The sequence below is a fragment of the Heteronotia binoei genome, chromosome 8, assembly GCF_032191835.1.
Source record: "Heteronotia binoei isolate CCM8104 ecotype False Entrance Well chromosome 8, APGP_CSIRO_Hbin_v1, whole genome shotgun sequence".
NCBI classification, from domain to species: domain Eukaryota; kingdom Metazoa; phylum Chordata; class Lepidosauria; order Squamata; family Gekkonidae; genus Heteronotia; species Heteronotia binoei.
This window is the reverse complement of record NC_083230.1, coordinates 9,441,361-9,453,484: the sequence shown is the minus strand read 5'-3', so window position 1 is coordinate 9,453,484 and position 12,124 is coordinate 9,441,361. Positions and strand designations below refer to the sequence as shown.

The window sequence follows — 12,124 nt, the reverse complement described above, 5'->3', positions numbered from 1 at the left end:
CTGGGCGCTGAAAGGGCTCCGTTGTTTCTGCTTGCTGAGGGGTCAGAGATTTCTTCCAGCCCCTAAGGAAGCAGAAGCAACAGGGAGCTTAACTTTCAGTGCTGGGTGCTGAAAGTGCCCCGTTGTTTCTGCTTGCTGAGGGATCAGAGATTTTTTCCAGCCTCTAAGGAAGCAGAAGCAACACAGAGCTTAAGCGGCAAATCCTATAAATGTTCCAGGACTGACTGTTGATTTGTTCTAAAACTTTTCCAGGTATAGACGTCAAGCTGACGGGTTGGTAATTATCTGGATCCTCCTTTTCCCCCTTCTTGAAGATGGGGACAACATTCACCCGCCTCCAATCTTCTGGCACCTCTCTCCTGTTCTCCAAGAATTCTCAAAAATAATAGCCAGAGGCTCAGAAATTACACCCGCAAGCTCTTTTAGAACCCTTGGATGCTGTTCATCAGGCCCTGAGGACTTAGTTTCATTTTGTAATTTTGAGGGGACAGCACATTTACACTGTTATACAAGCTGCAGACTCACTACTTTACATTGTAGCCAAGTGTCATCTCTTCAGTGTTGTCACATGAAAAGATATACTTAAATATTTACAAAATGTGAGGGGGTGTACTCACTTCTGTGACATACTGTATATAGGTGAATAGTGAAAGTGGGTGAGCCGGCCCTGCTAAGCCCAACAAAGCTTTCTTGCATTTTAGTAGTTCTACGCTTTTATATATCCAAAGTGATTACAAAGAAGATTCTGCCCAGGCTCATATTTATACCCAGGATTATTTGCCCCGAAGTTATTCTGTTCCCCAGACAGGAATCAGCTACACAGTTCTTAAGAGGACTTTGCAGTGGTGGTAGAACTGCGTCACTGCCTGGCCTGTGGATATTCTAACAGCAGTGATTGCAAAAACATCTGGAAATGGGTGTCACTGATAGCAGAAATCAAGCAAATTTGCTTTTCCTTTTTGGCTGTCCCAAGAGAATGGGTTCATTCAGAAGTGTGTCCGCTTTAAAACCATTGCAGTTGAAAACCTAGCCAGTTTTCAAATCTTACAGCAGCCTGTTTGCAAGAGTGGGAAGTTGGTATTTAAAGCAAGGTGACTGTCCGCAGGTTCCCAGTTGCATATATCAAGATGGCTTGCCACAGTCCCTGAAATGCGCAAGTTTACTTAAAGTCTGCTTTGTGGTTTTGAATGCTGGAATACAGTCAAGAAAGCTGTACAGAGGATGAGGTCATTTTGTCAAACATGGGAAGCTTCCCATATTTGTTAAAATCTATCTGGGATAAATAACTTCCTGGATATTCCATGGAGACAGCTCAGGAATGGCTAATGTCCCATTGTTCAAGAGCTATTCTTCTGGGCAGACGCTGGAAAATACTGCAGCTTCTTTTAGCTCTTCAGCAAATAGCTTTCTGCGTAAAAAAAAAAATATAGGCTTGAGGAAAAGGTTTTATGTTGGGGAGAAATTGATTTTTTTCCATTGTCAATTGTTTGTAAGAACTGTGGTGGACCTGGCCATGTCAGCTGGTGGGCCCTGGCTCTGCCTACTCTCTCCTGATATTCTGACCTGAAGGGGCCCTTCCTCAGTCACTTTGCCCCACTGTCACTGTCTTGGGCTCTGGTTAGGAAGGGCAGCCTCCTAACCTCCCTCCCGTGTCACTAGGAACCCACCTCAAGGCTTCCCAGGGATCATTGGGGCACCCCTGGAGAGTTGGCAACTGGCCATTTCACCACCTTTCTCCACCCTAGGGATTCCCTGGCCTTCTCCTAGCGTTTTCAAGTGGTTGGGGGAACTATGTGGTACAGAGGGACTCAGTCTCTTAACATTACAATGATTTATTTAAAGGTTATAACTATATACAGGCATATACATAAATGAACAGAATAATTACATCAGAGTTGGCAAAAATGCTCCATCTCTCTCTCTGTTCAAACTCATGCCCTAACTAGATGGTTTGTGTGGCAATCACCTTACTTAGTTACTCAGGAATTGATGGTCAAACATGATCTCCAGAATGACTCTGGGACTGTGGCCCAGGAGCAGAGCTGTGTCTGCCTCCTTCTATAGCACGCTTCAACCAATGAACTCTGCCTTCCTGCCCAAAATGTAACAATATCAACTGCAGGTCCCGCACAGGAATTGACTCGCCCTCCTGCAGCATTCTGGGACAGATCTCTAATGGACTTCCAGAAGTTACTGCTTACAGACAGGAGGGGAAGGGTGGAATAAGGAGGTAACTAGGCCAAGGTCTTCCTCCAGCTGGTTGTCTCTCCCCATCCACCCCACGGTTAAACGCAAACAAAATGTCATTTCCGCACAAGAACATAAGAAGAGTTCTGCAGGCCCATCTAGTCCAGCATCTGTTTCACAAAGTGGCCCTGGAGACCCAACCAGCAGAGCACAGAGTCCAAAGCCTTCCATAGATCTTGCCTCCTCACATTGGGTTTCAGAGGTTTACTTTCTCTGAACATCAGTGTTTCCTATACAACCCATGGCTAGTAGCCATTGAGGAACCTGTCTTCCATTAATCTGTCTATTTTTTAATATATGAATGTGTATGTATACATACACACACTTGTTACAAGATTGTGGATTGTTGATTCATAATAAGCAATGACAATACCCTTAAGAAAATCAGTATGGCCCATTACACCTCCAAAGCGGAAAATGTTGTCGTCAGGGTCTTGTACCTGACACTGATATGATATCGCCTTGTGTCATAATCGGGAGCAAATAACCTGGGTAGTGTTTCAATTCTATGCCTTCCTGTTTTGATCCAGAAGATACAGGCCGTTTTCCCACTGAGCTTACCTCGGAGCGATGTCCCTCTTCACCGCGCAGCGTCTGTGCAGATTTCCCACCAACTGCTCCGAGGAACCAGGAAGTTCCCGACCTTTTGTGTCGCAAATGGAAACCGCTAAAAACCAGTTTACGTTAGCGACGCAAAAGCCGTGACTCTACTTGGTTACTTGGAGCAGTTGGTGGGAAATCCGCGCAGACGCTACACGGTGAAGAGGGACGTTGCTCCGAGGTAAGCTCAGTGGGAAAATGGCCACAGTCTCAAGAGCAATTCAGAGCCAATGTACTGTAATGGTATATACCGTTATTGTGTAATAAATACATGCATTTTTTTTGATAATTTTGCAGTATTTTAAGGTTTCTGTTTTACATTGATTGTGTTTAGGAATTGGCCCTCAGATTTTTATTTATTTAACTGTCCAGGTTCTTAATTCAATCATTTGGGTTAAGGTTTTTGTTTCCCTCTTTTCTCTTCTTTTGACCTGCAATTTACATTCATTTTCCGTTTCAGCTGCTCAAGTGAATCTGGCCAGTGCCAATGCCGGCCTCATATGATTGGCCGACAATGCAGTGAAGTGGAACCGGGTTATTATTTTATTTCTTTGGACCATTATGTCTATGAAGCAGAGGAAACCATCTTTGGCCCTGTGAGTATCACAATTTAGAGATCAATGGAAGGATAATCACCATAGGATTTGTTTGGTTTTGTTAACAGTATTCTGTAATGTCCACACATTCTGTTCTGTTTCCACCCTTTTGACTTTATAGCATGGCTGCCAAAAACGAATCATATCAAATACCAATTGTATTGGGGTGGCTGGGCTGAAAAGGCAGTGTGAAAGCTTTAAAAAACGAATAGACATCTAGTGCACAAATGGTCCACACCTGCCTACCTGAAGGACCGTCTCTCCCCACATGTTCCCCAGAGAGTGCTGAGATCGGGAACCCAAAATCTTCTCGCTATCCCTGGGCCAAAAGAAGCCCGCTTAAAATCCACTAGAGACAGGGCCTTCTCTGTTATGGCCCCTACATGGTGGAATCAGCTGCCGGAGGAGGTGAGGGCCCTGCGGGACCTTGTTCAGTTCCGCAGGGCCTGTAAGACGACCCTCTTCCGGCTAGCTTATACCTAGCTGAGACGAGAAACTCAATGTAGCCTGCCAGACTCCTGCTCACATAGCCTTGGAATGTTTATTGGTTTTAAGGTTTATCTCTTTTAAATGTTTTAATTGTTTATTTATTCAAATAATTGTTTAATTTCATGTTTGACTAACTGTTGGGAGCCGCCCTGAGCCACTTGTGGGAAGGGCGGGATACAAATCATAAATTAATTAATTAATTAATAAGTGTGATGAGACTGCAGCCCTAAGGACACTTTCCTCAGAGGGAGCCCCATTGAATAACACGGGATTTACTTCTGAGGCCTGTTCAGGATTGACCCTTTAGTCATCTGCAGTGACGGTATGTTAGGCTTCCCGTCTTCCGCGCTGTATAGGCTGTTTAACATGTAAACACTTCCAGTGTAAGTGGCTAGCTCAGGTCAGCATGAGGGCTGGAAGCTTATGGTTCATGTAGTTCACTGGCCCTCAGTTGATAGGTCCTAACCCATAACTGGCACATACCAGCAGTAACATAAGCATATTTTGATGGGAAGAAGGAAACAGAGAGACAGACAGGCAGATGGAAAGAGAGCAGAGTGCTGTTTTTAATACCGCACTGTTCCTAGCATTTCTTTGCCTGTGTCTTTTTGCCCCTTGAATACAAATGGTCTGACTTGCACAAAAATGTAATAATTTCCCCTGTGATTTACAGGGAGTGAGTGTAGTTGAGCGTCAATACTCTCAAGAGCGTACGCCTTCGTGGACTGGAATAGGATTTGCCAGAGTTCCTGAAGGAGCATACCTGGAATTCTACATTGACAATATTCCGTATTCTATGGAGTATGATGTTTTGATTCGCTATGAACCACAGGTAAATCATTACCTTGCAGCTGCTTTTGAATGGGGGAAACAAAAACCATGTCATACTTTCTGTGTGGAGCAATCAGGTGAAAGACAGCGAGTGGAATTAGTTGGACTGTAAATGGCTTAAGCTTCAGAATGGATGTCTCCTTCTTCTTCTTTTTCCTGAAACCCTCTCTTTCCCAGAAAAGCCATTCCCAAGGGTATAAGATTCTTTGGAAAAATCCACCCCTACCCCTTGTCTCATGTGAACTCTTCAACAAAGAGCAAAAGCTTTTGCAAGAGGGCAGTGTGGTGGTTTCAGCTGCTGGTTCTCCCTACAGTTATAGCCTTCTGCACTGTACCCACGTTGTTCTTGAGGGTAACCCAACCCTCTGGAGTAGGGTTTTTTTTTGGGGGGGGGGGAGCAGGAAGGTGCATGTGTTGGATATTGTAACTCTGCATGCAAGTGGATCTGGGAGGAAAAGGGTTAAGAGAATTATCTCACTCAGATGCACTTAGCAGTTTGTCCCACCCTCTCATTGGTTAGATGTTGAGCCTCTTTGGCCCTTGCTTGCCTTCTTAAATAGGACCTCTCTTTCTCCGTCCTGGACCCCTCCCGCTGCTTCGGCAGCTGCTGGCTCCCTCACAGTATGAAAGGGAAACTTAGGGGGGGCCTTGGAATGCACCCGTCCCTTGGGCTTGGTGCTCTTTTTTGGAGTTGGACTTTATTGGCCGAGTTGGAATTTTCTGTGCCTGTGGCTCATTGACCAAAACTATCTTGAAAAAGGGCCAGTCTAGCCTGCCTGGGAATAGGCATGAAAGGTTGACATTGTAAAATAAAAAGTGGGAGGTCCAGGATTTAAAATGCTCAGTCTGGAGTTCAGCAGGAAGCAATCTTATCCCTCCCCCCCATTCATTTGGGAGTAAGCCCTAGTAGGTTTGCCAGTTCCAGTTTAGGAAATTTCTGGAGACTGGGGGCTGTGCTTTGGGCAGAGAGGAGCTGAATGGATCCCTAGATCCACCCTTGAAAGTGACATTTACTCTGGGTAAATTCTGGAGATCAGTTGTCTTTCCAGAGAACTCCAGCTCCTTGACAGCAGCCCTAATTCAGCACTGTGACTTTCCCCCCAATTATTACTTAAAAAAAAAAAAGGTAAAGTCCCCTGTGCAAGCACCAGTCGTTTCCGACTCTGGGGTGACGTTGCTTTCACAACGTTTTCACAGCAGACTTTTTACGGGGTGCTTTGCCATTGCCGTCCCTAGTCATCTACACTTCCCCCCTCCCCCAGCAAGCAGGGTACTCATTTTACCAACCTCGGAAGGATGGAAGGCTGAGTCAACCTGGAGCCGGCTACCTGAACCTAGCTTCTGCTGGGATCGAACTCAGGTCGTGAGCAGAGAGATTGATTGCAGTACTGCAGCTTTACCACTCTGCACCATGGGGCTCTTAATATATACACCCTGCCACCTTTCTCCCCAGTGGGGATTCAAACTGGCTCACAACGTTGTTCTCTCCTTCATTTTTATCTTCACAACTTGTGAAGGTAGGTTAAGCTGACAGTGACTCTGGCTCTTAAGCAGGTCTACTCAGAATCCTACTCTGGTCTGTTACTCCAGGAAGTCTGGCACCATCAAGGCATATATTCTCCATGGCAGCTGAAAGCACTGCCTTTGTCCTTCCTTCCTTCCTTCCTTCCTTCCTTCCTTCCTTCCTTCCTTCCTTCCTTCCTTCCTTCCTTCCTTCCTTCCTTCCTTCCTTCCTTCCTTCCTTCCTTCCTTCCTTCCGCAAGTGTGGAGTAGTGGTTAAGAGTATCAGGCTAGAGTCTGGGAGGCCCAGAAATCTCCGCTCTGCCATGGAAGCTTGCTGGGTGACCTGACTTGGCCCAGTTACACACACATTCTCAGCCTAACCTACGTGGATTGTTGTAAGGATAAAATGAAGAGAATGATGTAAGCTGCTTCGGGTCTTTACTAGGGAGAAAGATGGGGTATAACTTAAGTGAATAGATGATACAAAAAATGTGTGAGCTTTTGAGGTTCACTGATAAAGAATTCTGGAGAAAGCTTGAGCGATATTGGGAGTCATTTTGGTTGAACGTAATAAAAAATATAATGTGGCTATTGTTTTTGCATCCTAGATGAGGACTGTCACCTAGTTCAAAGGTTCCTTCCTTCCTTCCTTCCTTCCTTCCTTCCTTCCTTCCTTCCTTCCTTCCTTCCTTCCTTCCTTCCTTCCTTCCTTCCTTCCTTCCTTCCTTCCTTCCTTCCTTCCTTCCTTCCTTCCTTCCTTCCTTCCTTCCTTCCCTCCCTCCCTCCCTCCCTCCCCTTCCCTTCCCTTCCCTTCCCTCCCTCCCTCCCTCCCTCCCTCCCTTCCTTCCTTCCTTCCTTCCTTCCTTCCTTCCTTCCTTCCTTCCTTCCTTCCTTCCTTCCTTCCCCCTTTGAAGTATTCACCCTTCTACCTACCTGCAGTGTGGCCCCGTTATAAAAAGCTACTTACACTGGCCATTTGCTGCAACTACACTGTTTGCCGCAACTACACGTTATGTGTAACCCAGATCCTGTGTCACCAAACTAAGTCCATATCCATGCAAGGCATCTTGTATATATTTTGTATTAATGTGGACCGATTTCCTCCCCTCAGTTACCAGATCAGTGGGAAAAAGCTGTTATCACTGTATTTCGCCCAGGCATGATTCCTAGCGGCAGTAGATGTGGGAATACAGTTCCTGATGATGATAACCAAGAGGTCTCATTATCTCCAGGTTCAAGGTGAGTTGACAGTACACATGCGGCTGGGAGGTAGAATGAATTCCAGATAATTGTAATCATACTGCTCCTTGTATACTACATTTTGAAAATTATTTTTATACCACTTGGAATGGATCATTTTCCAATTTTGTGTTCCATTGTCAATGCAGGTATGTAGTTTTTCCACATCCAGTATGCTTTGAAAAGGGATTGAATTACACTGTTCGTCTGGAGCTGCCACAGTACTCCTACAATACAGAAGTGGAAAATCCATACACTCTTATTGACTCAGTAAGTGTGTTGTAATTTCAGTTGCATTGTAATTTCAGTTGCAGGGGGCATGGGGAGAGAAGGGTAGGTTCCACCTGAGATACTATCAGCATAGAAGTGATCTCCTGAGTTAAATTCTGGTAAACATCTAATTGGTCCTCATTGGTATTTGTATTAGTGAATAATGAGATATATTTCTGAAGGTTCTTTGAATTCTGAAAAACTTTTATTTTACATCCAAGCTTTTCAGCCCGTGGATAAAAACCCTAGATGAGTGCATGGCTGCTGGCAAATTTTTATGATACCTGTATATCTAGCTGTAGGTGATCGCCATCTAAATAGGGGATTACTTGAAAACTTTTAACCTGGAGTAGTAGAGACCATCATATAATCAGTGGTACTAGTTCTATTTCCTATTATATATATTTGCCTGGGTAGTCTCCATAGAATGCACCATTAAGAATGTGGAACTCCCGTCTGCATGCCAATTTAGCTAAACATAGTCCATCGAATTGGCTTTACAGTCCTTGACTGATAGAGTAAATGGTAGTCCTGTAGTCTCCTGTTTCAATTTGCACAATGGAAAATTGTATTTACTTGCTAGATAGTTATCATTAGGGCCCATTCTGACATTAAAATCACCTGCCAGAAGAATTTGCACTTTGGGATGTTCACTGCTGTTCGGCTCAGATCAATTTCCCTAAGTATCTGACTTTTTAGTTACAGGAGGAAGATATACATTTATAATAATAAGGCTTCCTTCCTTCCATTTCAGCAATAAGGCCATAGCTAAAGGTTCTTTTAGTATACATTGCACCTTCAGAAAAGTAGAGACAAAGACTTCCGGAATCAGCAAGACAACGCAGTCGCGTCCCAAGCTGTCGGGGCAGAAACGGGCCGAAGAGAGCGGGTTGGGGGTCCTAGCTCCCATTGGAGGAGCATTGCTAGCTGAAAGGGTCTTGGGGAGAGGCACGGGGGAACTTCTAGATTCCTGGCCTTTCTACCCTCCCTTTGCCCCATTTAGGCAAGAGAGTCCCAGCTACCGGAGACAGAGGTGGAGGGCGTTTGATGAAAGTAAACAAAAGTAACCCAAAAACGGAAGACTAAGAGGAGACAAAAAAGTAAAAATGGATAGTATATACCTGAAGTAAGGCGCTTTTTGTTTTGACTGCAAATTTGGCTTGGCTTGGTGGTGTATGTGGAGTGTGGCTGACAAGAGGAGCGGAGGAACGAAGTTGGAGGAAGGAGGAAAGGAGGTGGGCAGTGATGGCAGCAGCAGATTTGCCGCCGGGGGAACAAACTGACTTTTTCTTTCCCTGTCTCACCTCCTCTCCGTGGCTAACAAGCACCATAATTGATATTTTTATTCCTTTTTGAAGTATTCTACTTTTTTCTTGTTAAAGAACGCTGAAATGTGATTTAAAATACTGTGTTTCTAGCCGACGGGCATGGAAAAGAGAGGAGGTGGAAAGCAACAAGCCTGTTAGTGAGGATGAGTATTTGGAGCTACAAGAGTGGAAAGACCTTGAGTTAGAAAGTAACATTCTTGAAACTTGCCTGAAGCTAAAGACTCATTCAAAACTTTGCGTGTAAATATTGCTATCTGTAGTGGAGACCAGACAGGAGAAAATATATAATGTCAGATAAGATTTGATTTATAGTAAGGATTAGGTAGACTACTTTTTTGGATTGAGAGCTGTAGAAGGCAGTGAATAGTTCATTAAAAGACTGTATTTGATTAATATAAGTAATATAATATAAGTAACTTGGAAGAAGAAATTTAAAGACTAGAAAGGCAAAAAGGGAAAAAATGGAAGAAGAGGAAGAAAGGGAAAACAAGGACTGAAGGAAGAAAGAAGGAAGAGAGGGAAAGCAAGAAATTGAATGCTGTTTGTCTATAACTGTGTCTAAATTGCAGAAGTGTATGGCTAATTAGAAAGGATTGGATGGAGAATGACTGAATAAAGGTGTGAGTAGTTATGTAGTCTGTAAGAGGTAGTGAGTGGAGTGTTTGAAGGGGTTAAGTAGTACAAGAGGAAAGCAAATAATGAATAATAATAATAATTGAAATCAATTGAATATGAACCGTTGTCATTGTTTGGGGAACAAATTGATTTAAACTACGTAGTTGGTAAGGGGATATTAAATCTCTGGATTGGTGTGTATTAGTATAAGATAATTTGGAATTCCCCTGCTTAACCTAATGGTAGAGGGAATCATGTTGTCACAGGATGCTCTTCAAGGTATTTCAGTCATCTTTTGAAGTCTTTTTTATGGGGGCATTACAAACAGGAGGATTAAAATTTAAGCTTGATGGATTAGAAAATGGATTGAAGGACACAGATACGACAAACTTGAGGCAAACCAAAAATTCTATTGATACAAAATGAATACTAAAGGAGCAAGGTACAGAAGACTTTGAAATTAAACAGGAAGAAACAGAGAATAGGATTGTTAGATCAGACATGGATAAGGTAAAATATATTTCAAGATTTTTAAGCATACCAGAAGAAATAAATGAGAATTTATCTTGTTCAATAGTGGGAACATTGGCCCCATGTTGGAGAAAGAACAAAAAAAAAGCCAAGAGGGAAATTGACTATATATATAGGCTAAACTCTCTAAAGCGAAACAAGAATGGTTCACCTACAGAAATATATTCAAGAGACATAAGGAAACAGATCAAAGATGCAGTTTGGAGGAGGGAAAGGGAGCAACTTATTAGATCTAGAGGTCAGAAAAATAAAATAATGAAAGAGATATTATGGATAATTAGGCATTTAACTCCACTGGATCCCAGCGTTGCTTGCTCCTCTTCTTTAGCAGGGCACTGGGGAGAGTCCATATCTCTGCTCAGACATCTGTGGTCTGCAGGGAGACAACAGTCTCTATCCTGGCAGTTTGAAGTAACAGGCAGTGTAATTTGCATGAAATTCATTGGTAATTCTTCACCCTCCATTGGCACATTACTTGCCATGTTGTTTATGGACAGCATATCTGGAAAAGGCAAGTCTTCATGTCATCTTTCTTCTCTTAATGGATTCTCCAATCCAGTTGACAGGGAAAGGGCATCCATCTGATCTTTATTAATGGGTATTAGAGGCTTTAATAAGGATAATGGGTTAGAGTGGGCAATCATTGTTTCATGTGTGTAGTAACGCATGGTAGTTCTCTGAATAAGTTGGTAGCCTGAGTGCATTTGTCTGGTCATGTGGCATATTAATAGAAAGGTCCGTAAGATCCTCCATATCATTTTGGGACCTGACAGAACATCTCCCTCTTGGTTTAGTCAGGGGAAAAACCTTTCTTATAGATTCCCTAAACACTCTTTTCGGCCAAATTTGAAAGGATTAAAAAAAATCTTTAATAACATAAGGGGAATGGTGGTTTGGCGAAACTTTAAAACCAGTTTCCAATTATTTCCTGTACGTAGAAAAAGAGTGGAAAATAAAAGGACATTGGACAATCTTTGATAATGATTAAGGTTTTTAAAATAAGAATATAACTTTTGGGTTTTTTTTTGGTTTTTTTAATAGTTAAGGGTACCTTTAATATTTGCTTTCTTTAAGTAAATAACACTGGCGGGGGTCAAGTAACGGGGGGAGGGGTGGGGGAAAAGTAAGATATGGGGTAGAAAGGTTTTTCTTTTATTTTAAGCTTTTATAAGTTGTAGATATAGTTCTGCTACCATATGTTACTAATAAAAATTGTTTATACAAACAATTATTTCCTGTGCAGGGTAATCTTTCAACTTCCGATAAGTCAATAGCCACAGGATCAGTTTAAAGGAGTATACTCAAGGAGCTGGATCTTCTTTTATTTGTCCAGTGGCCATGATTTATTGAAGTCTGAGCCGCCTCCAAAGCTATCTTTATTTTTTCCCCATGTAAGATCGGTCTGTCTGTCCGCTGGCAATATTAAGTATGTCTTCGTTTGCTTTATGGGTGTAATAAGCAAAAGTTTCCTACTTTTAGGCTGTAGATTTTGCAAGCCTTTTCCCTTTGTCATGTTTCTTTCATGACTCTTACCAGCCTCATTGCTCTTGCTTCTGAGAGTTTCCTGATTGGCCCGCTGTAATTTTCTCCATTGGGTTCACAATAAGTTTCAGAATAACGTCAAGCTGGTTTGCTATCTTACTAATATGTTGGGATATCTCAATTACTGTTTTGGCTATAAGTAAGCACTAATCGCCAATTAGTTTTAAAATATTTTCTTTCGGTCCCGCATCAAGAGCATCCAGTGGGAGGGAGTTTATCAGCTTATCTGGAAAAGGCATCGGCAGCTTAGGAAGCTGTGCTGTAATGTCCCCCTTGTCCAAGGCACCTGCATTTTCAGCACTTCGAACGAGAGAGATCTCTTTTCCTTGGGTC

At 42.9% G+C, this 12,124-nt stretch overlaps 1 protein-coding gene across 1 annotated transcript in view; it reads left to right on the top strand.

The window, feature by feature from the left end:
• The window catches only part of LAMB1 (laminin subunit beta 1), a 158,928-nt gene that overhangs the window by 65,557 nt on the left and 81,247 nt on the right, over nucleotides 1–12,124 (top strand). Inside the window, exons 14-17 of the mRNA XM_060246076.1 lie at nucleotides 3,308–3,443; nucleotides 4,606–4,764; nucleotides 7,378–7,505; nucleotides 7,655–7,775. Coding sequence (XP_060102059.1) covers nucleotides 3,308–3,443; nucleotides 4,606–4,764; nucleotides 7,378–7,505; nucleotides 7,655–7,775 — 544 coding nt within the window. The remainder of the gene's footprint in view (nucleotides 1–3,307; nucleotides 3,444–4,605; nucleotides 4,765–7,377; nucleotides 7,506–7,654; nucleotides 7,776–12,124) is intronic.